Here is a 27,399-nt window from a genome sequence, read left to right as displayed (position 1 = left end):
AAAAAGGAAAGGAAACTTTAAACACTTAAGCATCCCGGTGCCCAACTCCAAAAAAATGAAGTGTTTTAAAGATGGACCAAAATATATTCCTTCAGGAAACGGACTTTTACTTTCATATTTTTCCCTCAAAGGCACATCATTCTATAAATTTCCCTTCATAACCTCTATTTCAGCCTCAATTTCAAAGAGGCCGGGAAGAGAGTTAAGGCAAATAAACCAGTAATGCCTGGTAATAACTGTCAAAGAAACTTGGTGCTTTCTTTTACAGGAAGCAGGGCTACTAGGACTTCCTACTGGAATATGCGATCAATCTTGAGAGTACTTCTATTCTGAAATTTTAATATTTAAATAATGGGTTCCTGATTGCCGGTTAAGTGGTCAATTGGCCAAAGAAAATGCTTAAATGTTGGAATCTCATTCCTACCTGTTTTTTCTTTGATTTCACACAACACATTAAACAAGGCAGGCTTCATTCTGTGGCAGTTTAAAGCATGTTTTCTGCAAGAAAGAAACAACAGAATAGCTTAGGTGGACTCTAGAGATCAAGCTGCTCATAATGCACAGGGGGAAGAAAATTTGAACATTTAGCCAAAATTATAGACCAAGCATAACTCTGTGGCATGCTTCAATTGCTTTATGACTTAATAAACAGAGTCCCGCCATAGAAAAAGAAATAATGTTAATTAGCAGGGAGAGAGTAGGGATTTAACTACAGAACAGAACTAATCTCAATTACGCCCATTTAGGAAGAGTTTTGGGCTTGTTTGTTTGTTTTTTTTTAAATAAGTAGTTTAATCCAAGTGGAAGTCTTAAACCAATAATCCTATCCAGGGCAATGAATACACGGCAGAGTCAAATGCATGGGTTAACAGTTTTGTATAATCTATGCAATCACCACAGCCTAGGAGCTGTCTGCTTCTCGGTCCGTGTGTGTTTTCAAATTTAATTCATCCATGTGTTCGAATTCATTCCGCAGATGCCCCTGTATTCTCATAAACACAAGATGCTTGAAAGGTCTTCTGAGTAGAACTGTCAATTTATAAAATTTCAGTCCCCAAGTTAAAGAGTATGGAAATGCATTGCCAGGGGGCAAACATACCCATATGGGGAATAAATTCATTTCTCTGTGTTCATATTATGTCGCTTGTGCACACACTGCTTATTTGCAGGTGTTGAAATTCAATTATTTACAATTAGGACCTTGCACCCATTGGGGGAAAAATAAATACAATTCTGCCTTTTAGATTAGCGATTTACCTGGTTCTTCTGTGTGTTTGTATTCAGAATGCACTTGAAGACCAAAACAATACCTTTCCCTTTATTTTACTCTGGAAGCACTTAGCAGAAGGATATTGTTTTGGAAACAAAATACTGATCATATCAGCTATTAGTTAAGGGAATTCTGTTGACTAACTAAAATGAATGTGTAAAGATAAATGGGAACCTCTGGCACTCAAGACACATGCAGTTCTTTTTAAATCCCTTTCAAAGTTAAAAAATAGACACATCCTCATGAACGGAAACCATGAACCATGCTCTATATACTGTACATCAGAGGAGTCATAAACTCAAAATTCAAAAGTATCAAAATAAACATACACATTGTGTCTAAAATAGGAATGGTTCCCTATGTAAATAATAAATGTACATGATGAAGATCTGTCTAGGGAAAGGAAACACCCGATTAAAATATTTGCTCAGTTACATTGTTTAACCAAGAAGAAAAGCTTAGTGGCGATTTAGTTCTCTTGTGGGATGAGAAAAAAGGTGAAAAAAAACTTCAATGTATCAAAGACTTCTTTCTGGGCCTTTTAAAAGAGTTTTCATTAATTGTATTCTTATATAAAGGCCCAAATGCAAAAACAAGTAACAAAAAATTCCACACAGCTTTGCAGAAATATTGCATTGCCACAGCACATCAATGGGGTTATAGAGAGAGAACAGAAAATGTCACTATCCCAAAATTGTGTCTGATCTCTCAACATCTAGGCCATTAAAAGGAGGAACCCGCCAAGCCACGGCTGTCCTCAGTTGTACAAAAAGGAGTGGGACTAAATATCAGAAAAGTGGTGAGTTTCCAGTCTTACCGGCCTCTTCAGCTGCATAAACTTGTTATTAAAGCAGTTTATTGGTATGTCTGAGTTTATTTTCCTGGAACAATGTAATGGAGAAATCTGTTCCAATTCAAAAAGAGATTGCCAGTGGGAAATCTTCCTCTTACCCTACCTATTAGCTTTTCTCTGGATAATAAAATTCAAAAAGGGCACCGATTTATTTTTGAAAACTTTCCCCTATTTAAAAAAAAATTTAGCATAGTTCCAGTCTTTGAAACTTCCCAAGTTTTCAAGCACCCATAAACCTCAGGACTTTTGAGTTTACATGTTGCATGTGCTTACAGCTAAAATAAGAGTGTAATTCACAAAATCCATGTTTTTAACTGCTCCTCATTTTCTAAACTCAAATTCCTATCTCCCTTAGACAAAAATACATATAATGATGTCTTCTCCATATAACTAAGTCTTGTGAGGTACAGGAATTGTGTATATATGATTAAAAAACCCAACTGCTTCTGAGATTTAACAAAGCTGGGTAATTGTAAAGACATATGTGGTCATTAGATTTTTTAAATTCTTCGAGATCGGCCTTGGGCAAGCAGTTGGTGGGTTGCTATTTAGTTTGTGTTTTATTTTGAAAAGAGAATGTACTGTAAAATCCTAGAGTGGAGAATTATATACCTGGTAGTGGATTAAGTTGAGAAGCTACACAGCTTCTTTATTATGTTTCCTTAATGAAGATCTTCCTATGCTATAGGATTGAAATACATAAAATACACACTTGCCTTCATTTCTATTTTAGTAGCATCTAAGTGGTCCTGAAAGAAGCATGGGAAAAAGAGCATGCTTGATTTCCCCCCCCACCCCTTTTTAAAGGACCATACATTCTGTACTACGGAAGGTTAGTAAACCCACTCAAAATAAGAAACAATAAAGTTACACTACATATCTGAGCCTCTTAAACCTACCAAATATGTTTAAAAGCAAACGTATCTCTTCTTTCTTTACATCAGCTTTTCTTGAAACAATTAAATAAATGCAAAATATTTTCTGGATAGCTGACAACTACTGACAAAGAATTACCTTGCTTTTTTTTTTTAATAGGGAGATAAAGGGGAAAATATAAAAATTAATTTTGGAGAAGTAGTCCAGAAAGAAAATCCAAAGTCTCTAATTCAGGGAAGGGGTCAACTAAATTTGCAAATAAAGTGTTCATGGGACATTTTATTTTGTAATGTTACGGAGTCCTTCAACAAGAAGTCATGTAATGCTGTTCAAAACTTGACAATTCTGCTCTCTCTGATACTTTTTTAAAGCAGTAAAAAGTGCCGAGGGCCGCTTTTGGATCAGTTGGCAGTATTTTCGGCGTGCCTGAGTGTTTGTCTGGATATATATGAAGACCTCAATATTCACACACACTCACACACACACACACACACACACACTATATATATATATATATATATATATATATATATATATATATATATATATATATATATATATATATGAAAATATATATATACAGAGCCATATCACAGCATGGGAGATTACACTTTCGATAACAACGCTCCTTCAAATTTTACTCCTCCGCCATATAGTTGCTCGTCAAAATGGGCAAAGAAATAACATTTAAAAAGAAAGCGCTGTGGTGATTCGGTTCCCATTGTTTCCCCCAGCGAGAGGGAGAAAAACAAAAAACCCCAAGAAATGAAAAGAAAAGCCTCCATCTCACCTGGCCTGCGCCTCATCCAAACTCTGGTCTGTGATGGTCATAATTTGCTGTAAAATGTCTCCAATGTCCTGCTTCCTCCCGCCCTCCCCCTCGGTCCCTCCGGCCCCATCCTGCAAGTGCTGGGACAGGCCGGGGTGTCCGGCCATCCCGACCCCAGCATGGGAATGCATCAGCCTGGGCTGCTCGTCCATCTCCAAAGGCAACGGCAGCCCCCGGCTCTTCCTCTTCTGCTCCTCGGCTCGGCTCCTGGGAAGCACCAAGGCTTTTTATCCTCCAAGCTGTCTTCAAATCCTTTTCAGGATAAACAGGGAAGGGGGGAAAAAAGAAGACCAAAAGAAAAAAAAAAAAATCCCTTTGCCTCTTTAGAGGATGGTGGGAGGACGGGGAGTGGGGAGGGGGAGGGGGGCGTGAAGGGGTTGCGGGGTGAGGGTGGGGATAAGGGCTGGTGGGGAAGGGTGTTGACTCCAAAAAGCAAGAAAAATAAACCACCTTCCCACTTGACGAAAAGAAATCAGAGCTGGCTTTTGGTTTTTCAGTCCGGTATCCTTTGCAAGGCAGAAATGGGCTCCCGGCGCTTATATCTGTGGCTTAATCCTTTTGCAAATATGCATTGATCGGGAGAAAGGAGAGGAAGGCAGGGGGATTGCAATGCAAACTTTCCCCCCCACCCCCCGCTGCCCCCCACCCCCACTCCGGGCCAGAGTGATCTCAAAGGGGGTGGGCTGTTGCAAAAGCCAGATCTCCCCCAGCCGCGGCGGCAAGGCAGAGCACAGGCTCTCTCCTCCACCGTGTCTCTGCAAACTCCAGCAGCCCCGTCAGCCTCCTGCTTTTGTTTAGCTCAGGCTCAGGACTCCAGAAACATATACAGAAAAACCACAGCCTGAGAGGAGGAGGAGGAGAAGGAGGAGGAGGACGAGAAGGAGGAGAGGGGAGGGGGCAGAGGAAAGGGAGGAGGGGGCGGGGAAGCCGGGAGGCGGGGAAGGGAAGGAGGGAGGAGGGCACCCGGAGCCCCGCCCCCCTTTCCTGATTGGCCATTGGAGAAAAGACGGGCCCCCTCCTCCCCCTGCTTTCCTCCCTGCGCCTCCTCCTCGGCCTCCTTCGGCTCCTCCTCGCCCGGCGCCCTGTCAATCAGAGTTCAGAGGTGGGCCGGGAAGGAAGGCGAGCTACTACCAAGTCTCCAGTCCTTAAAGGTGCAATGATACCGAAGCGCCAGCTCGGTTAGTCAGTTCCCACTTTCCCTGCCTGCCTCACTTGGGTTCTGTCCTTGAGAAAAAATGTGGCTCCACTTAAAAGCAAACGTATAAAATTAACACGAAAGAACAAGGACGGTGTGGGTCGCCTTCTCAACCCGGGTTTTTCTTTTGCTGTAACGTTGCCATTTAAAACTTGATCCTTTTAAATCGTTAGAGCTCAGGGAAACTGTTGAGAGCGAAAGTTTGTCAGCACGAAGTTGTTATGAAACAATCGAGCTGTTAATATAATTAATAATGCTCTCTAATAAATGGCATATGTAAAAAATAGATTTTGAAAAACAATCACAATAGAGCTAAAAGTAATACTGAACTGTGACATTTTGGTTGCATGGAAAATAATTATGGATTACGAAACTAAATAATGCTGAAAAAAAAATTAATAAATAAGTTCACCAAATGAAACTAATTCAACTTCTCTCTCTCTTCCCCCTAGGGGAAATTAGTTATTTGGCTTAAGTACTTAATAAAGAAATGCATTATCACAGTCTGGTTCTAGTTTTTAATATAGTCTAATAAGCATTATTAACTGGGATAAGAAGCGAACTGACATTTATTGAATGCCTACTACGCACCAAGTAATTTACATGAGTTATTTTATTTAATCCCCCAGACATCTCTGTGAGTTATGGATTATTATTTCCATTTTACAGAGAGGGAACTTCGAAAGGTTAAGTAACGTCTCCAAGGTCCCATGTGTGAATAGTGTAAAAATTAGTTATGTGCCCATCTTGTCTGAAAAGATACTCAAGATGCTTAAAATGATACATATTCAAACAAATTGACTCAAATTGAAAAGGAGTAGGAAAGAATGAAAAAAATTATAATTAAATAAAATCAGGGGATGGGACTTCCCTGGCGGTCCAGTGGTTAAGATTTTGCCTTCCAATGCAGGGGGCGTGGGTTCAATCCCTGGTGGGGGAGCTAAGATCCCACATGCCTTGCAGCCAAAAAAAACCAAAACATAAAACAGAAGCAATATTGTAACAAATTAAATAAAGACTCTAAAAATGGTCCACATTTATAAAATAAATTAATTAATTAAAATAAAATCAGTGGGGGCTTCCCTGGTGGCGCAGTGGTTGAGAATCTGCCTGCTAATGCAGGGGACACGGGTTCAAGCCCTGGTCTGGGAGGACCCCACATGCAGCGGAGCAACTAGGCCCGTGAGCCACAACTACTGAGCCTGCGCATCTGGAGCCTGTGCTCCGCAACAAGAGAGGCCGCGATAGTGAGAGGCCCGCGCACTGCGATGAAGAGTGGCCCCTGCTTGCCACAACTAAAGAAAACCCTCACACAGAAGCGAAGACCCAACACAGCCAAAAACAAATAAATAAATAAATAAATTTAAAGACAGAAATCTATAAAATGTATTAAATAAATAAATAAATAAAATAAAAATAAAATCAGGGGAAAAACCTAATAAGAAACTCTTAGCTGAAGTTCAATACTATCACTCCAGGTAGACCATCAATTCGCCTCTCATCTTTGCATCAGGCACATGAGAGAGGAACTCTGACTGGGGTACACAGTCACAGTGGCCACAGATAAAAGAGCAGATGAATTATTTTGGAAAAGCCAAGAACAGTATTTTGGAATATAAAATATTCTACTGTGTAGATAGCCCTCTTCCTGGATGGCAGTATAGCCAAAAGAAATGCATTGAACTGCTCCAAACATAAGTGTACCCAATCTGCAAATGGAAGGTAGCCTCACCAAATGCTTTGAGATCCTCAAATAAAATGTTATTCTTTTTCTCAGTCCAACCTCCTTCCCAATCATTACAAAAAATAAGTCTGGCAAGATAAGGGACTTGTGACAGGATTTCAAAGGAATTCTTAAGCTATTTGGTACTCATTGGCATGAGGGCATGCAGTAGGGAGTGTTAATTGCAATTACGATGTCATATTACTCGAAACAACTGTTCTATCCACTTACATATCCTGACTTGTTAACTGGGTTTTTTTAATCAACACTAATAATTCTCAAATCACATATCAATCACAGTGAGTGTGAGCTAGCACATCCCTGACAACAATGAAGTTATCGTATCTTAAAGCATGAAAAGAAGTTAACTCAGAACCAATAAGAAATCAATTTGTGAGCAAGTAATTAGAATTACTAAAAATCTAATAAAAGTTTACTAGGTAGAGTACTGGTAAACATACCATCAGTACCAAAAGATCACTGTCATCTAGGAATGTTTTAGTAGGGAAATAAGAAATGTACAACAATAATATTAATGACTATTTATTAAGTGCTTTATAAGGATAAGATATATTCAAGGTGCTTTATTAATTTAATCACCACAATTATTTGCCTCAACACCTACACTTTTATAGTATTGCCAACACTATAGTATTGCCGAAATATATTTTAATACAAAGTAAATGCTATAGAAGTTATGCTATGCCTTAGGCATCCTATAAAGGATGAGATAAGGGGACGATTTGGTTAGAGTGATTAGAAGAAGACTTTGAAGTAGATCTGAAGGATGAGTTGGATCTAGAAGACATGGTGAGTGAATCTGACAGAAATACAGAGTTTCTCTTCAGGCACAATGGAAATGATTAGCAAAGTATAAATGTGAAGACTCTGAACAGCAGCATTTGTGCTTTATTCGGTGTATACTGGGGAGCCACTGAGGAAAGTTCTTTGTTTGTTTTAAACAGGGGAGTCGAAAAGCATGTTTTAAGAAAAACTATCTGGTTGCCCAACACAAAATCTGAGAAGATGAAATAAAGAAGGTAAATTAGGAAGGTGGCAGAAGAAATGGAAACGAGAGGACAATTATGAGGAACATTTTCGAGGAAGAGCCACTAGAACTCAATAATTTATTTTGTGTCAGGGGGAAGAATAAAGAAAATGTTTTCAAGCTTGGGTGAGAAGAATGCAGTGGCACTCACAGAATAATTATATCTATAGATAGAATTTGTTGAGTACTGATTACGTTTCAGGCACTGTGTATACATTACCACTTAATATTAACAATTTGACACTTAATTTTAATAACATCTTTGTAAGGTTATAATCTCCATTTTGTAGATGAAGAAACCAAGGTTCCTAGAAGTTAAATTACTTGACAAAATACGTATTTAAAAACTCTCTTATTTTTAATACTTTACAGAGGATCAAGGAAGAGGAGACACTGCCGTAGGTGAAACAGAATAAAAATTAGTCTTCTATTTGCATTAAACAAACAAACAAACAAAATTTCTAAAAGTAGGAGGAGAAACACATGCAATTTCCATACCTTCTGGGTTGTGGCAGGGATGGGTAGTACTTTTTTGTACCTTCCATACTTCAGCAGTGCTTTAATTCTAGTAGGTACATATTAAATATGCGTTGAAAGAATGAATGATGAATAATCATACTGTATTTCTTCAGAATAATAACTGAAGCCCACTGAATCATGTTTTAAGGGCATGACATGAGTCATTACCAAACCAATTAGCAGAGTAGTTTTCAATCTGACCTCATTCTAATGTTTACAAAGTCATCTCACCATGTTTGCCTCTGCTAAGTCAGGATTTTGTTTAATCTGAGGATTCCCTTTCAAGCTTCATTACAGGCCCATTAGCATGTTGTCTCATCTGCACTAAGGAACAAAGATCGGCGTGCAAGAGGAATGTACAAAGACCTCGGTTTCTCCCCCAGAAAACAAAATGGTTGCAAAGGCATGGTTCCCCTGGCGTAGTCACAGAAACAAATTCACTACCACATGGTGTTATATCGTCTAAGCAGATACTCATCTGTGTATCTTTATGATTACATTTGAATTGGCCTCTAGGTTTCTGTAACTCTTCTACTTTATGGGAAAAAGTAGAAAAACTCTTCGCCTCTTCTCAAGAGTGTCAGAACAAGAGTTAGTAACCAAAGACAAGACCTGGGGCAGTAGACGGCATCTATTTCTCTGCCCAAGGATTCTCATCTTTCTGTTTCAGCTATTCTCTTACCCTATGCTCCTTGCTTTTCTTCAACTTTTCCACTCCCTTCTCCACCCCCATTCCTCTTGCTCTTCCTTTTCTTCTGTCTAACCTCCTCAGTCCTGATCAAAGAGATCTTTCCCTCCCAGCTTGGTCCTGTTGCCTTGCCTCACTGGGCGGGTCCTGAAAGAGTGTTGGGCCCACCACCCTGCATGTAGCACTAAAGTCATCTATCAGAGCAGGCAGAGCCTAGAGCAGAGATTCTTAACCCAGGGTCCATAAATGAGCTTCAGGAATTCTATGAACCCTTGAAAATTATATACAAAATTTGGTAGTGTGTACTACTTTACATTCTTCTTAGAACAGGGTCCATTATGTTTATCAGAGTCTCAAGAGATTTCAAGACCCCAAAATGTAACAACTACTAGACTTGGATTATCAAGTAAAGTGAATGGTACAATTCTACCCTGCCTAGGTCTGGGAAAACCAGGTGGCTCTTAGCAGGTGAGATTTTTCTAGGCAATATCTGCCTCTCTTTCCTAAACAAAGCAAGCTACAAGACTGTCAACAGCTTATTAGGACTGGCTATTGAATGATAGTCAATCCAATATCAATATCAGGGCTAAAGAGCTGCAGGCACTAACCCTTGAAAGCAAATCAAAAGAAAGAGGGTGGGGATCTTTGGTAGAACATTGATGTTGTCGTATTGTTCATGATACAAATATAGTGGTAATAAGACAAACTGGATTCCCTAATTTCATGGAGCTTTCATCCTAGTGTTAGGAGATAAACAATAATCAAATAAAGAAAAATATAAGCTCAGAGACTCATAAATGCTATGAATAAAATGAAACAGGGTAATGTGATGTGAAGCTGGGGAGGCATATCAAATAAGGTGGTCAGAGAAGGGCTTTCCAAAAGCTGACATTTAAGGTTGAACTTGAGGATAAAAAGCCAGATGGGCTGATCCTGGAAAAAATCAATGGGGGGAAGTGGGGCAGGAGGGAGGAAATGACCTATGCATAGGGCTTGAGTTTAGATTTGAACTTGAAGGAAAGAAAGCCAGAGAGACTGGAGCATAATGAACAAAAGAAAAAGTTTACAAAGAAGAAATCGAAGAGGGAAGCAGAGATCAGAAAACATATGGACTTTTTGGCCATGGTAAGGACTTTGGATTTTTTTTTAGTAAATTTATTGATTGATTGATTGATTGGCTGTATTGGGTCTTCATTGCTGCGTGCAGGCTTTCTCTATTTGCGGCGAGTGGAGGCTACTCTTCATTGGAGTGCACGGGCTTCTCATTGTAGTGGCTTCTCTTGTTGCAGAGCAGGGAGTCTAGGTGCGCGGACTTCAGTAGTTGTGGCATGTGGGCTCAGTAGCTGTGGCTTGCGGGCTGTAGAGTGCAAGCTCAGTAGTTGTGGCACATGGGCTTAGTTGCTCTGCAGCACGTGGGATCTTCCTGGACCAGGGCTCAAACCCGTGTCCCCTGCACTGGCAGGTGGATTCTTAACCACTGCACCACCAGGGAAGCCCCAGGACTTTGGATTTTATACTAACTGAATTTCAAATCCACTGGAGTGTGCTAAGTAGGGGAGAGACAGTGAACATGGATTCAACAAATATTCTTTGATGACATACTATATGCCAGGCACTTCCTAGTCACTGGTGAATATGCCAGGTGTGGTCTCTGCTCACATGGAACTTACATTCTAATGAAACAAGTAAATGAATGCAGCAACAAGTAAACATCATGGAATGATAAAATATGTGGTGGAAAGTGACCTGGGAGCTACTGTAGATTGAGTGGCCATGGAGGGCAAACTGAGGAGGGACATTGAAGCTCTGACATGAATGGGAAGGAGTATACCACGCGAGTCCAGGCAGAATAAATGGCCAAAAGGATGGCTCTAAGTGAGGAACAAACGTGCCTAGAATCTTTGAGAAACAAGAACCAAAGCCAATGTGGCAACAGGGGAGAGTGGTACAAAATTGAGGTAAAAAAAGTAGGTAAGTTTTAGATTTAAAAATGGAAAGGCATTGGAGGGTTTAAAACAGAATGTCTTAGTCTGTTTGGGCTGCTATAACAAAATACCATAGACTGAGTGGGTTATAAATAACAGAAATTTATTTCACACATTTCTGAAGTTGGAAGTCCAAGATCAAGGCATCAGCAGATTCCATGTCTGTTGAGTGCTTGTTTCCTGGTTCTCAGATAGCCATCTTCTTGCTGTATCTTCACATAGTGGAAGGGGCAAGGGAGCTCTGTGGGGTTTCTTATAAGAGCACTAATCTCATTTATGAGAGTTCCAACCTTCTGACCTAAGCACCTTCCAAAGGCTCCATCTCCAAACACCATCACATTGGGCCTTACATGTCAACATATAAATTTCGGAGGGACACACATGTTCAGTTTATAGCACAGGAGAACAACATCATCTGACTTTTGTTCTAAAACTATTATTTGCCTCATTTGCCTCAGTGCAGAGAATGGTTGGGGGGATTGGTGGAGGGCGGGTAAGTGGAAGCAGAATGTTTAAGGAAATATTGCAGTAGCTTGAGCCAGGAAAGATGGCACCTTGGACAAGAAAAGTAGTACTGGAATTGGTACAGCCATTGTGGAGAACAGTATGGAGGTTCCTTAAAAAACTACAAATAGAACTACCATATGACCCAGCAATCCCACTACTGGGCATATACCCTGAGAAAACCACAATTCAAAAAGAGTCATGTACCAAAATGTTCATTGCGGCTCTATTTACAATAGCCAGGAGATGGAAACAACCTAAGTGTCCATCATCGGATGAATGGATAAAGAAGATGTGGCACATATATACAATGGAATATTACTCAGCCATAAAAAGAAAAGAAATTGAGTTATTTGTAGTGAGGTGGATGGACCTAGACTCTGTCATACAGAGGGAAGTAAGTCAGAAAGAGAAAGACAAATACCGTATGTTAACACATATATATGGAATCTAAGAAAAAAAAATGTCATGAAGAACATAGGGGTAAGAAGGGAATAAAGACACAGACCTACTAGAGAATGGACTTGAGGATATGGGGAGGGGGAAGGGTAAGCTGGGACAAAGTGAGAGAGTGGCATGGACATATATACACCAGCAAACGTAAAATAGATAGCTAATGGGAAGCAGCCGCATAGCACAGGGAGATCAGCTCGGTGCTTTGTGACCACCTAGAGGGGTGGGATAGGGAGGGTGGGAGGGAGGGAGATGCAAGAGGGAAGAAATATGGGAACATATGTATATGTATAACTGATTCACTTTGTTATAAAGTAGAAACTAACACACCATTGTAAAGCAATTATACTCCAATAAAGATTTTTTTTTTAAAAAAAGAAATACAATAAAAACCCAGAGCTACCGTAAGAACCAGGAATACTTACATGCTTCTGGGTATATATCCAAAGGAAATGAAAACATGATCTCAAAGAGATATCTGCACTCCCATGTTCATTGCAGCATTATCCATAATAATTACATAGCCAAGATATGGAAACAGTCTACGTATCCATCAACAGACGAATGACTAAAGAAGATGTGGTATATATATGCAGTGGAATATCATTCAGCTATTATAAAGAAGGAAATTCTGTCATTTGTGACAACATGGATGGACCTTGAGGGCATGATGTTAAGTGAAATAAGTCAAAGAAAGACACATACTTTATGCTATTGCTTATATGTGGAAACTAAAAAAGCCAAACTGATAGAAACAGAGAATAAAATGCTGGTTACCAGGGTCTGGGGTTGGAGGAAAGGAAAGATGTTGATCAAATAGGACAAATTTCCAGTTAAAAGGTGAATAAGTTCTGGGGTTCTAATGTGAAACATGGTGATTATAGTTAATAATACTGTATCACATACTTGAAAGTTGCTAAGAGAGTAGACCCTAAGTGTTCTCATCACACACACAAAAAAGGAAATTATGTGACATAATGGAGGTAAAAAAAAAAAAAAAAAGAACAGTAGTACTGGACATGGTGCAAAATGAATGGATTCAGCATGTTTTTTGGAGGTAAAGTCAATGAGACTCACTAGAGGCTGGGATGTGGATGGAGGAGGAGGACAAGGAATCAAAACTCACACCTGGATTTTGGTTTGACTGATTAAGTAAGTGGTCAAACTGAAATAGAGAAGATATCTCCTGTCAGGTAAATATTATCATTTCCATTTTACAGATGAGGAAACTGAGGTTGAACATATGTCATCCCAAAGCAGCATATACATCATCCACCATAGAATCTTTTTTTTTTAAGTTAAAAATAGATTTTTTTTATTGGAGTACAATTGCTTTACAATGGTGTGTTAGTTTCTACTTTATAACAAAGTGAATCAGTTATACATATACATATGTTCCCATATCTCTTCCCTCTTGCATCTCCCTCCCTCCCACCCTCCCTATCCCACCCCTCTAGGTGGTCACAAAGCACCGAGCTGATCTCCCTGTGCTATGCGGCTGCTTCCCACTAGCTATCCATTTTATGTTTGGTAGTGTATATATGTCCATGCCACTCTCACTTTGTCCCAGCTTACCCTTCCCCATCCACATATCCTCAAGTCCATTCTCTAGATCTGTGTTTTATTCCCTTCTTACCCCTAGGTTCTTCATGACATTTTTTTTCCCTTAGATTCCATATATATGTCTTAACATACGGTATTTGTCTTTCTCTTTCTGACTTACTTCCCTCTGTATGACAGAGTCTAGGTCCATCTACCTCACTACAAATAACTCAATTTCCTTTCTTTTTATGGCTGAGTAATATTCCACTGTATATATGTGCCACATCTTCTTTATCCATTCATCCGATGATGGACACTTAGGTTGTTTCCATCTCCTGGCTATTGTAAATAGAGCTGCAATGAACATTTTGGTACATGACTCTTTTTGAATTATGGTTTTCTCAGGGTATACGCCCAGTAGTGGGATTGCTGGGTTATATGGTAGTTCTATTTGTAGTATTTTAAGGAACCTCCATACTGTTCTCCATAGTGGCTGTACCAATTCACATTCCCACCAGCAGTGCAAGAGTGTTCCCTTTTCTCCACACCCTCTCCAGCATTTATTGTTTCTAGATTTTTTTGATGATGGCCATTCTGACCGGTGTGAGATGATATCTCATTGTAGTTTTGATTGGCATTTCTCTAATGATTAATGATGTTGAGCATTCTTTCATGTGTTTGTTGGCACTCTGGATATCTTCTTTGGAGAAATATCTGTGTAGGTCTTCTGCCCATTTTTGGATTGGGTTGTTTGGGTTTTTGTTATTGAGCTGCATGAGCTGCTTGTAAATTTTGAAGATTACTCCTTTCTCAGTTGCTTCATTTGCAAATGTTTTCTCCCATTCTGAGGGTTGTCTTTTGGTCCTGTTTATGGTTGCCTTTGCTGTGCAAAAGCTTTGAAGCTTCATTAGGTCCCATTTGTTTATTTTTGTTTTTATTTCCTTTTCTCTAGGAGGTGGGTAAAAAAGGATCTTCCTGGGCTTCCCAGGTGGCGCAGTGGTTGGGAGTCCACCTGCTGATGCAGGGTACGTGGGTTCGTGCCCCGGTCCGGAGGATCCCACATGCTGCGGAGCGCCTGGGCCCATGAGCCATGGCCATTGAGCCTGCGCGTCCGGAGCCTGTGCTCCGCAACGGGAGAGGCCACAACAGTGAGAGGCCCACATACCGCAAAAGGAAAAAAAGAAAGGATCTTCCTGTGGTTTATGTCATAGAGTGTTCTGCTTATGTTTTCCTCTAAGAGTTTGATAGTTTCTGGCCTTACATTTAGGTCTTTAATCCATTTTGAGCTTATTTTTGTGTATGGTGTTAGGGAGTGATCTAATCGCATACTTTTACATGTCCCTGTCCAGTTTTCCCAGCACCACTTATTGAAGAGGCTGTCCTTTCTCCACTGTACATTCCTGCCTCCTTTATCAAAGATAAGGTGACCATATGTGCGTGGATTTATCTCTGGGCTTTCCATCCTCTTTCATTGATATATATTTCTGTTTTTGTGCCAGTACCATACTGTCTTGATTACTGAAACTTTGTAGTATAGTCTGAAGTCAGGGAGCCTGATTCCTCCAGCTCCGTTTTTTGTTCCCAAAATTGCTTTGGCTATTCGGGGTCTTTTGTGTTTCCATACAAATTGTGAAAAATTTTTTTCTAGTTCTGTGAAAAATGCCAGTGGTAGTTTGATAGGGATTGCATTGAATCTGTAGATTGCTTTGGGCAGTAGTATCATTTTTAGAATGTTGATTCTTCCAATCCAAGAACATGGTATATCTCTCCATCTATTTGTATCATCTTTTATTTCTTTCATCAGTGTCTTATAATTTTCTGCATACAGGTCTTTTGTCTCCTTAGGTAGGTTTATTCCTAGATATTTTATTCTTTTTGTTGCAATGGTAAATGGGAGTGTTTTCTGGATTTCACTTTCAGATTTTTCATCATTAGTGTATAGGAATGCCAGAGATTTCTGTGCATTAATTTTGTATCCTGCTACTATACCAAATTCATTGATTAGCTCTAGTAGTTTTCTGGTAGCATCTTTAGGATTCTCTATGTATAGTATCATGTCATCTGCAAACAGTGACAGCTTTACTTCTTCTTTTCCGATTTGGATTCCTTTTATTTCCTTGTCTTCTCTGATTGCTGTGGCTAAAACTTCCAAAACTATGTTGAATAAGAGTGGTGAGAGTGGGCAACCTTGTCTTGTTCCTGATCTTAGTGGAAATGCTTTCAGTTTTTCACCATTGAGGACAATGTTGGCTGTGGGTTTGTCATATACGGCCTTTGTTATGTTGAGGAATGTTCCCTCTATGCCTACTTTCTGCATGGTTTTATCATAAATGGGTGTTGAATTTTGTCAAAAGCTTTCTCTGCATCTATTGAGATGATCATATGGTTTTTCTCCTTCAATTTGTTAATATGGTGTATCACATTGATTGATTTGTGTATATTGAAGAATCTTTGCATTCCTGGAATAAACCCCACTTGATCATAGTGTATGACCCTTTTAATGTGCTGTTGGATTCTGTTTGCTAGTATTTTGTTGAGGATTTTTGCATCTATGTTCATCAGTGATGTTGGCCTGTAGTTTTCTTTCTTTGTGACATCCTTGTCTGGTTTTGGTATCAGGGTCATGGTGGCCTCATAGAATGAGTTTCGGAGTGTTCCTCCCTCTGCTATATTTTGGAAGAGTTTGAGAAGGATGGGTGTTAGCTCTTCTCTAAATGTTTGATAGAATTCGCCTGTGAAGCCATCTGGTCCTTGGCTTTTGTTTGTTGGAAGATTTTAAATCACAGTTTCAATTTCAGTGCTTGTGATTGGTCGGTTCATATTTTCTATTTCTTCCTGATTCAGTCTTGGCAGGTTGTGCATTTCTAAGAATGTGTCCATTTCTTCCAGGTTGTCCATTTTATTGGCATAGAGTTGCTTGTAGTAATCTCTCATGATCTTTTGTATTTCTGCAGTGTCAGTTGTTACTTCTCCTTTTTCATTTGAGTCTTCTCCCTTTTTTTCTTGATGAGTCTGGCTAATGGTTTATCAATTTTGTTTATCTTCTCAAAGAAGCAGCTTTTAGTTGTATTGATCTTTGCTATCGTTTCCTTCATTTCTTTTTCATTTATTTCTGATCTGATCTTTATGATTTCTTTCATTCTGCTAACTTTGTGGTTTTTTTGTTCTTCTTTCTGTAATTGCTTTAGGTGCAAGGTTAGGTTGTTTATTCAAGTTGTTTCCTGTTTCTTAAGGTAGGATTGTTTTGATATAAACTTCCCTCTTAGAACTGCTTTTGCTGCATCCCATAGGTTTTGGGTCATTGTGTCTCCATTGTCATTTGTTTCTAGGTGTTTTTTGATTTCCTCCTTGATTTCTTCAGTGATCACTTCGTTATTAAGTAGTGTATTGTTTAGCCTCCATGTGTTTGTATTTTTTACAGCTCTTTTCCTGTAATTGATATCTAGTCTCATAGCGTTGTGGTCGGAAAAGATACTTGATACAATTTCAATTTTCTTAAATTTACCAAGGCTTGATTTGTGACCCAAGATATGATCTATCCTAGAGAATGTTCCATGAACATTTGAGAAAAATGTGTATTCTGTTGTTTTTGGATGGAATGTCCTATAAATATCAATTAAGTCCATCTTGTTTTATGTATCATTTAAAGGTTATGTTTCCTTATTTATTTTCATTTTGGATGATCTGTCCATTGGTGAAAGTGGGGTGTTAATGCCCCCTACTATGAATGTGTTACTGTGGATTTCCCCTTTTATGGCTGTTAGTATTTGCCTTATGTATTGGGGTGCTCCTATGTTGGGTACATTAAATATTTACAATTGTTATATCTTCTTCTTGGATCGATCCCTTGATCATTATGTAGTGTCCTTCTTTGGCTCTTCTAATAGTCTTTATTTTAAAGTCTATTTTGTCTGATATGAGAATTGCTACTCCAGCTTTCTTTTGGTTTCCATTTGCATGGAATATCTTTTTCCATCCCCTCACTTTCAGTCTGTATGTGTCTCTGGGTCTGAAGTGGGTCTCTTGTAGACAGCATATATATGGGTCTTGTTTTTGTATCCATTCAGCCACTCTGTGTCTTTTGGTGGGAGCATTTAGTCCATTTACATTTAAGGTAATTATTGATATGTATGTTCCTATTCCCATTTTCTTAATTGTTTTGGGTTCGTTATTGTAGGTCTTTTCCTTCTGTTGTGTTTCTTGCCTAGAGAAGTTCCTTTAGCATTTGTTGTAAAGCTTGTTTGGTGGTGCTGAACTCTCTCAGCTTTTGCTTATATGTAAAGGTTTTAATTTCTCCATCAAATCTGAATGAGATCCTTTCTGGGTAGATTAATCTTGGTTGCAGGTTTTTCTCCTTCATCACTTTAAATATGTCCTGCCAGTCCCTTCTGGCTTGCAGAGTTTCTGCTGAAAGATCAGCTGTTAACCTTATGGGGATTCCCTTGTGTGTTATTTGTTGTTTTTCCCTTGCTGCTTTTAATATATTTTCTTTGTATTTAATTTTTTACAGTTTGATTAATATGTGTCTTGGCGTGTTTCTCCTTGGATTTATCCTGTATGCGACTCTCTGTGCTTCCTGGACTTGATTAACTATTTCCTTTCCCATATTAGCGAAGTTTTCAACTATAATCTCTTCAAATATTTTCCAGTCCCTTTCTTTTTCTCTTCTTCTTCTGCAACCCCTATAATTCGAATGTTGGTGCGTTTAATGTTGTCCCAGAGGTCTCTGAGACTGTCCTCAGTTCTTTTGATTCTTTTTTCTTTATTCTGCTCTGCAGTAGTCATTTCCACTATTTTATCTTCCAGGTCACTTATCCATTTTTCTGCCTCAGTCATTGTGCTATTGATCCCTTCTAGAGTATTTTTATTTTCATTTATTGTATTTTTCATTGTTGCTTGTTTCATCTTTAGTTCTTCTAGGTTCTTGTTAAATGTTTCTTGCATTTTCTCTATTGAATTTCCAAGATTTTGGATCATCTTTACTATCATTATTCTGAATTCTTTTTCAGGTAGACTGCCTATTTTCTCTTCATTTATTAGGTCTGGTGGGTTTTTATCTTGCTCCTTCATCTGCTGTGTGTTTTTCTGTCTTCTCATTTTGCTTATCTTACTCTGTTTGGGGTCTCCTATTTGTAGGCTGCAGGTTCGTAGTTTCCATTGTTTTTGCTGTCTGTCCCCAGTGGCTAAAGTTGGTTCAGTGGGTTGTGTTGGCTTCCTGGTGGAGGGGACTAGTGCCTCTGTTCTGGTGGATGAGGCTCGATCTTGTCTCTCTGGTGGGCAGGTCCACGTCTGGTGGTGTGTTTTGGGGTGTCTGTGGACTTATTATGATTTTAGGCAGCCTCTCTGCTAATGGGCAGGGTTGTGGTCCTGTCTTGCTAGTTGTTTGGCATAGGGTGTCCAGCACTATAGCTTGCTGGTCATTGAGTGAAGCTGGGTGATGGTGTTGAGATGGAAATCTCTGGGAGATTTTTGCTGTTTGATATTATGTGGAGCTGGCAGGTCTCTTGTGGACCAGTGTCCTGAAGTTGGCTCTCCCACCTCAGAGGCACAGCACTGACTCCTGGCTGCAGCACCAAGAGCCTTTCATCCACCCGGCTCAGAATAAAAGGGAAAAAAAGTAGAAAGAAAGAAAGAGGATAAAAGAAAATAAAACAAAGTAAGATGAAATAAAATAAAGTTATTAAAATAAAAAAAAATTATTAAGAAAAAAAAATTTTTTAAGTAAAAAAAAAAAACCAACAAAAAAAGGATGGATAGTGCCCCAGGACAAATGGTGAAAGCAAAGCTATACAGACAAAATCTCACACAGGAGCATACACATACACAGAAAAAGAGGAAAAGGGGAAAACAATAATAAATCTTGTTCTCAAAGTCCCCCTCCTCAATTTGGGATGATTCGTTGTCTATTCAGGTATTCCACAGATGCAGGGTACGTCAAGTTGATTGTGGAGCTTTAATCCGCTGCTTCTGAGTCTGCTGGGAGAAATTTCCCTTTCTCTTCTTTGTTTGCACAGCTCCCGGGGCTCAGCTTTGGATTTGGCCCCGCCTCTGCGTGTAGGTCGCCTGAGGGCGTCTGTTCCCGCTCAGACAGGACGGGGTTAAAGGAGCAGCTACTTGGGGGGCTCTGGCTCACTCAGGCCGGGGGGAGGGAGGGGCACGGAGTGCGGGGCGAGCCTGCAGCGTCAGAGGGCGGCGTGACGTTGCACCAGCCTGAGGCGCGCCGTGCGTTCTCACGGGGAAGTTGTCTCTGGATCACGGGACCCTGGCAGTGGCGGGCTGCACAGGCTCCAAGGAGGAGAGGTGTGGAGAGTGACCTGTGCTCGCACACAGGCTTCTTGGTGGCGGCAGCAGCAGCCTTAGCATCTCAAGCCCGTCTCTGGGGTCCGCGCTTTTAGCCGCGGCTCGCGCCTGTCTCTAGAGCTCCTTTAAGCAGTGCTCTTACTCCCCTCTCCGAGGTACGTGGGGAGTTTCTTGCCTTTTGGGGGGTCTGAGGTCTTCTGTCAGCATTCAGTAGGTGCTCTATAGGAGTTGTTCCACGTGTAGCTGTATTTCTGATGTATCTGTGGGGAGGAAGGTGATCTCCGCGTCTTACTCTTCCGCCATTTTTCCCCTCTCTCCCACCATAGCATCTTTACCAGGAGTGAAGATTACCAAAATTCGCTTGATTATTTTGGATAAAGAACATACGCGGCACAATCAAGGCAAGTGGTCTCACAGTGTATGTATAGAATGTGTGTGTGTGTGTGTGTGTGTGTGTGTACCTCTGTGTGTTATGCTAATAATCTTGTTGAGAACAGTGTCAGAAACAACTCTCTTATTTTTTTTTTCCCTTCCTTTATCTTCTTCATCTATCAAAGTGAGGAGTAGTGGAGGAATTAAGACCTGGACTTAAGGCAGCCTGTGCTGGGGATACTAGGATGTACTCTTGCAAACTGAGGTTGACAGTGTAGCAAAAAGTCCTGACATAGCAGCTCAAATATTTATCATCTATGGTCAGAGTGCAAACAAGACCTTCAATTGCCGGGCAACTACTACCAGAATCCTAGGCACAAAAACAAGATAAAAGGCAGAGCCGAACAGACTCTGGCTCTGGAAACCCCCGCTTCACGACCTTGGCCAAGTAAGATAACTTATCTACGGCCTCATTTTCACAACTTTAAAGATTGTGGTTAGGTTGAAATCAAATCACAATGAGTGTTAAGCATTTAGTATAGTGCCTGACGGAGAATAGGTGCTCAACAGAAGACTAATTTTCTAATTCTTACTATGACTCTTGGGTAGTTTCTCCCAGAGCCATCTCATTTTCCTTCAGCCCTGCCCTGCCTTGGAGGCCACTAATAATATCATGCTTTCCTCCGTAGTTCCTAAATCTCACAGTTCTTCCAGAAAGTGACTTAGCGACCTGCTTGAATATTTCCTCTTTTCTATCCTCCAAATTAAATTTTCATTCACTTGAGACTAGTCCCATTAAGATATGACTAAAACAATTTACTTACAATATAAATAATATATAAGTGTAAACCCCTAGAAGACTATTCATTTTAGGGAATCCCAGTTGTCAATATATCGATTATTTATTGTTGTGTACAAAACCATCCTAAAAGGTTTAGTGGCTTCAAACCATAGCCATTATTTTATTGCTCACAACTGTACAGATCTGAATTGGGTCAAGCTTGGCTGAAAGTAACTGGACTTATTAAGACAGTTGCATGGTTAATTGGGGGCTGCCTTGTCTATGATGGCTTCTCTCAGATGTCTGATGGTTAATTTGTTATGGTCTGGGATAACAACAGTGATTGGGTCTTGCATTTTTTGTCATCCATCAATCTAGCTCAGACTTGATTACATGGTCTCCAGGGTTCAAAGAGAGAAAGTGAAAGTGCACAAAGTCTTTTGAGACCTGAGCTTGGAACTGACACACAGCTACAGTATTCCCTTAACTGAAGCAAGTCCCAAGTCCGGCCCATATTCCAGAATAGGGAAATTGGCATGACCGACACATCTCTTGATGGTAGTAGCTGCAAAGTCATATTGCAAAGGGATTGGTGAAGAATTGGGAACATTTTTGGAATTAAGAATCAAAATGGATTGTTGGCCTGGGACAGTTTGATTGTCCTTGCTAACTTCAAGTATCCTCCATTTTTTCTCTAATGAGTTAATAGGTAAAATTTAGCCTACTTCTTTTTCTTTCTTAAAAATATTTATTTATTTATTTGGCTGCACCAGGTCTTAGTTGTTGCACACAGGATCTAGTTCCCTGACCAGGGATCAAACCCAGGACCCCTGCATTGGGAGCGTGGAGTCTTAACCGCTGGACCACCAGGGAAGTCCCTAGCCTACTTTTGTTTGCCCCAGTAATACTAATCCAGGCTGCTCTATTCTCCTCAAGTCTAGCCTTTCTGGATCAGTATTATCTTGGAACCATAAGCACTTCTTTTACTCTATGAAAGGGAGAAGCTAGAAGGGGAAAAAAAGAACATATTAGAAATTTGCTTGCACCTGGAGAAAAGTTAGACTCTTATTCTCAGGTGACCCTCCCCCATTAGGATCCCCCTGCCTTTTTTCCCTCTATCTTTAGTGTGCTGGTATGGCCAGCCCTGTGTATTCACAGGCTCTGCATCCATGGGTTCAAACAATGACACATCAAAAATATAAAAAATAAAAAAAAATCCAGAGTTTCAAAAAGCAAAACTTGAATTTGTTGCATGCCAGCAACTATTTACATTGTATTTTTTTACAACTGTTTACATTGTAGTAGGTATTATTCATAATCTAGAGATGATATAAGGTATACAGGAGGATGTAAGTAGGTTATATGTAAATACTATGCCATTTTATATAAGGGACTTGAATGTCTGTGGATTTTGGTATCTGCAAGGGTCCTGGAACCAATCCCTTGTGGATACCGAGGGAAGACACTATATCAAAAATATCAGTAGAAACTATGATCTGTAAGAAAACCTTCTACTTTTTATACTTAAGAGGAAAAGGTGTGGGTAAACAACAAGGTCTTACAGTATAGCACAGGGAACTATATTCAACATCCTGTGATAAACCATAATGGGAAAGAGTATGAAAAAGAATATATATGTATAACAGAGTTACTTTGCTGTACAGCAGAAATTAACACAACATTGTAAATCAACTATACTTCAATAAAATTAAAAAAAAAAAAGGAAAATGTGGCTGGCAGACTCAGCTAGTTGTATGTCTCAACATATATTCTTTCTTACTCACAGGTCACAATTTATTTTTGATAGCAACATACCCAGCAAATAACTAAATCTCCCAGGCCTCCTTGCATTTAGGCGAGTTCAAGTGTCATAATTCTGGGCAACTAGATATAAGAAATTTCTTGGGTTGAACTTCTGGGAAAGCTATTTTTTAGTGCTAGAAATGGACAACTTAGCATACTCAAGCCTTTTGCCCTTTCTTATTTATTGCCTGGACATAGATGTAATACCTGGAGATAAAATCGCTGTCTTTAGACTATGAGAATGAAAGGTGTTGCTACAGATGGTAGAAGAGGAATCTAGAAATGGCCTAGATCCTTAATGATTTCCTTGAAAACCATACTGGTCCTTGATTGCCTACCTCTGGATTTCTGATACATGTAGCCTAACACTATTTTAGCCAATACAGCTACTGAAATTGGTCACAAAAGTATAAATTGATGCTAACAATATAAGTGACAGAGAATAAATAAAGAAGCAATTTTCTCCCAAGAACAAAAATATCATTAAGAGTCTTGCTTCTCCCTGTATCAACAACTCTGGGTGGACATTGTGGGTGGGTAAGGTATGGAAATCATGTAAAGGCAAGGAAAATCTTGCAGTATGTGGATGAGGAAGGAGATCTCAAGAGAAAGAAAGTATTGATAAGCCATTCTATAGAGTCCATCATATCAAACTTTCCTCAGAATGTCACACTGAAAAGTCAACTGGAAGCTGACCAAACTCAACATTCCCCTCTTGTAGTTCCTCCTTATATGTTTCTTATCCAAGTTAAGGGCACCATCTACCCATTCTTCTTAGTCCAAAAGATTTTCTTCTTCAGTTCCACAGCCACTCAACTACCAAAGCCTCTTGAGCGTATGTCTTTAACTCAGACCTTTCTGCGTATGTGAATGAGGAAGACAGATGTATAAATATAACTGTAAATCACTGCTCAAGACATCTTTGTCTCTCATCTGGACAAATGCATCAATTCCCTATCCACCAGTATGTCCCCATGTCTCCAATCTAAAATTCTGGCAATATCGTGTTCCTAAACACCAAAATTTATTATGTTGCTCTTTTGCTTTAGGATATTTAGAAGTTTTGTGTTTGGATAATGTTCAGATTCCTTTGCATGACATATTAGGACTTTCAAAATCTATCCCCATGTTATATCTCTAGCCCTATTCCCTATTATTGCCTGAACTTCTGCTTCCCAAGTGTGCCATAAATAATTCTATAAAACAGTAGGTGCTCTCCCTAAACTACCTTTCTGTCTCTTTTCATTGGCTAAACCCAGCTCAAATTCCTTTCTGACTTCTCCAGGCAAAATTAATTATTAATTCTTCTGGGCCCCCTGCATGGTGTTCTCATAACGCTTTGTTTATAAGTGAGTATCTTCTAGTGGACTGTGAGTGCCTTGAGGGGCAGTTCAGTGCCTGGGTGGCTGGCACTTGGAAACATCTCAGTAGATCTAGGAAAGAGGAAAGGAAGGGGAGAGTTCAATTACAGATTTTTTTTCTTTTGTTCGTCTTATTTCTTCTAATTAGTGTTAAGTTGAATCTGTGTCTTCATATACAACGTAAAATGTTTTCAGACAATTATGTTTGCAGGAAGGGATTCATGTTTCAGAAAGGAGTTGGACTACAAAGACACCTAAGGTCCTTTCTAGCTCCAAAATTCTGTGCAAAGTTCTCTTCCTTGAAATCGTTGCATCAGAATATTTTAAAGTCAAATGTTAGTAGAATTCAGTTATACAACTAATTGTCTGAAATATTCCCTTTAATTTATATTTATATGTAGATAAAAGTAAATTGAAATTAATGACCTTTACATTCCTGAATTAGCACTTTGGATTTCAACAAATTTCAAGGCAGCATAAAATAGTTCAGTAGACTAAGTAATGATATAAAATGATGGAAATTTTTATGTTTCTCTTCATTGCATCACATTTTGTAAAGTCAATATTAAATATATAAGTTAATAGTAACTATCTTAGATCAATATTAACTACTTAACGTTAGTTGGGATTAAAGGATTGTTTTTATCTGACAGTTTCCCAAATTGTGAGGTAACTGAAAACAAGATATTACTTATCAAGGAGGACAGAGAATGGAGCGGGAACACTAATTCATGCTTCTGCTAGATCTAGTCCTCTTGTCTGGACAAATCAGGAGTGAAGTATCGATGAGAGCTGTAATACCTGTAGCCATAATACCTTGCTGCCTTGCAGGCAAAGGTGATACCTCTAAGATCCTATGCAAACAAGTAGAAGCTCACTCTCTATAATGGAGGTTTATTTATGAACAGAAGAACTGAAATTTGTTTCTTCTTTTCACTATAGAACAAGACCTGTCAAGTTCAATTCTTCAAGACTACAGAAAGCAAGCAGTTTTGGATTTCCATTTCTGGCTATGGCAGACTAGCTTGTATCTGACAAATACTCCTGACAATGACAACTAGAAAGGGTTAAATGAAAAAATCTGTCTGAAGGCATTTGAGAATTACTGAGCAAAGACCTAGGGCCCTACAGTCCAGGAGACAAGGGAGGTTCAGAGAGGTAAGCCTAGCTTTCAGCTTTGTTTTTCCTTTGGAGTCATTTGCTGATTTTCAAGTGGCTGCTAAGAGGCTGAGAAACTGAATAAATAGTTTCACAGTGTTAGGGAGATTAAAAAATTATAGTTCAGACCCCCTAAGAGAGAGAGATTTTTGTGTATGCCTCTGTGCTACATTAGGAATAGAGATGATCCAAAAACTAGAACAGCCCTCACAAAACCTAAAATCCATATTCTAATTAGCACAATTACAGACTGGGATAAATTGATTTGACTCTACCTATCTGCCTCTCAGAAGTGAAAGTACAACCTTTCCAGAAGTATCTGACATCAGTCTGAATCTCAAATTATCTCTGAAATTTTTCATATACAATATTCATCATTATTAAATAAATAGGCGGGCTTCCCTGATGGTGCAGTGGTTGAGAGTCCGTCTGCCGATGTAGGGGACATGGGTTCATGCCCCGGTCTGGGAAGATCCCACATGCCGTGGAGTGGCTGGGCCCGTGAGCCATGGCCGCTGAGCCTGCGCTCCGCAACGGGAGAGGCCACAACAGTGAGAGGCCAGCGTACCACAAAAAAAAAAAAAAAAAAAAAAAATAGGCATACTGATAAACAAGGCCAAATGAGCAAAAGTTAAGAGAAAAAGTAGACGCACATCAGACCCATAGAGGAGGTTCAGATATTAGAATGATTGCAGGTAGACTTTAAAATGTGTGATTTATATGTTCGAGAAAAATAGAAAAAATGTGGAGAAATTTAGTAGAGAGTTGTAATCTCTAAACAAAAAGAAATCTTAGAATTGAGCAATCTAATAACTAAAATTAAGAATGCAATTCACAAGTTTACCAGCAAAGTAGATGTTGCTGAAGAGAGGATTATAATCCAGGAGATAAGTCAGTAGACTGAAGCATGGAAAGAAAAAAGATAGATATTATAGGAAAAATCCTATGAGATAAATGGAACACAATGACAGGCCTAATATACAAGTAATTGGAGTCGTAAAAGGAGATGAGACATATATTAGGTCAAAATCAATATTTGAAAAGAAATGGGCTTCATTATACACTCATTGTAATACATTAGTATAAGCTAAATGACACATCCACCAGCACCATGACAGTTCTGAGGCCAACAATAAAAGGTCAAAAAGTGGGTGGTGGCCCAATTGCTGGAAATCTCCTCCCCTTCCCCAAAATAGTTGGAATAATCCTCCCACTCATTAGCCTATGAAATTACCCAGCCCATAAAAACTAACTACTGCATATTTCAGGGCCTCTCACCTTCTGAGATGGCCTACACTCTGTCTGTGGAGTGTGTTTCTCCCAAGGCTGTTCTCGCCTTTTGACATGGACCACATTCTGTCTATGGAATGTGTCCCTCTCTAAATAAATCCACTCCTTACCTATCAAAAAAAAAAAAAAGGGGGCTAAAGTTGATAGAAGACATTTAGCCAAAAATTCAATAATACTTATGGACTCTAAGCAAGATAAATTAAAAGAAAACCACACTGAGGCACATGATAGTATATATAACTGCTGAAAACCAATGAAAAAAAAATCTCAAAAACAGTCAGAGAAAATACATACATTACTTTGTTTTTTAATGTTGCCTTTTTCCTTTTTTTATTGGCCATGCCACATGGCTTGTGGGATCTTAGTTCCTCAACCAGGGATTGAACCCTGGCCCTCAGCAGTGAAAGCCTGGAGTCCTAACCACTGGACTGCCAGGGAACTCCTTCATACATTACTTTCAACAATAAGACTGACAGCTAACTTCTTAGTAGAAACATTTTAAGCCAAAAGATGGGAGTGATCATTGTAAACCACTGAAAGAAAATAAGAGCTAAAGTAGATATCTATTAACTAGAAAAAAAAATCTTTTCTAGGGATATCAAGGCAAATAGAGTAAGGGATAATGATATCTTATGCTGCTTTTCAGGAGCCACAAAACAGATTGTTAGCTCCATGAAAGCTCTTCTTTGTATCCTTAGGAGTGTATTCGTACTTAAAAGACTTGTAGAACAAATGAAGAATTTGGAGCAGCTGGGCCTTTCACTAGCTGTTCAACTCACTGTACCTGGGTTAAATTGTTGCTCCAGTGCACAAGTTAAATGAAATATTTTCATGTGGGCCCCACTACTT

At 39.4% G+C, this 27,399-nt stretch overlaps 1 protein-coding gene across 3 annotated transcripts in view; it reads right to left on the bottom strand.

Moving 5' to 3' along the window:
• Positions 1–3,980, bottom strand: part of PBX1 (PBX homeobox 1) — a gene marked incomplete at both ends in the record, with an annotated part of 274,714 nt that extends 270,734 nt beyond the window's left edge. For all 3 annotated transcript variants that reach the window (XM_079719482.1, XM_079719484.1, XM_079719483.1), the window contains 2 exons: positions 425–498; positions 3,790–3,980. In XM_079719482.1, coding sequence (XP_079575608.1) covers positions 425–498; positions 3,790–3,980 — 265 coding nt within the window. The remainder of the gene's footprint in view (positions 1–424; positions 499–3,789) is intronic.
• Positions 3,981–27,399: the final 23,419 nt, after the last annotated feature.

Source organism: Hyperoodon ampullatus (assembly GCF_949752795.1).
Source record: "Hyperoodon ampullatus genome assembly, chromosome: 2".
Classification (NCBI taxonomy): domain Eukaryota; kingdom Metazoa; phylum Chordata; class Mammalia; order Artiodactyla; family Ziphiidae; genus Hyperoodon; species Hyperoodon ampullatus.
This window is presented reverse-complemented; position numbering and strand designations above follow the sequence as displayed.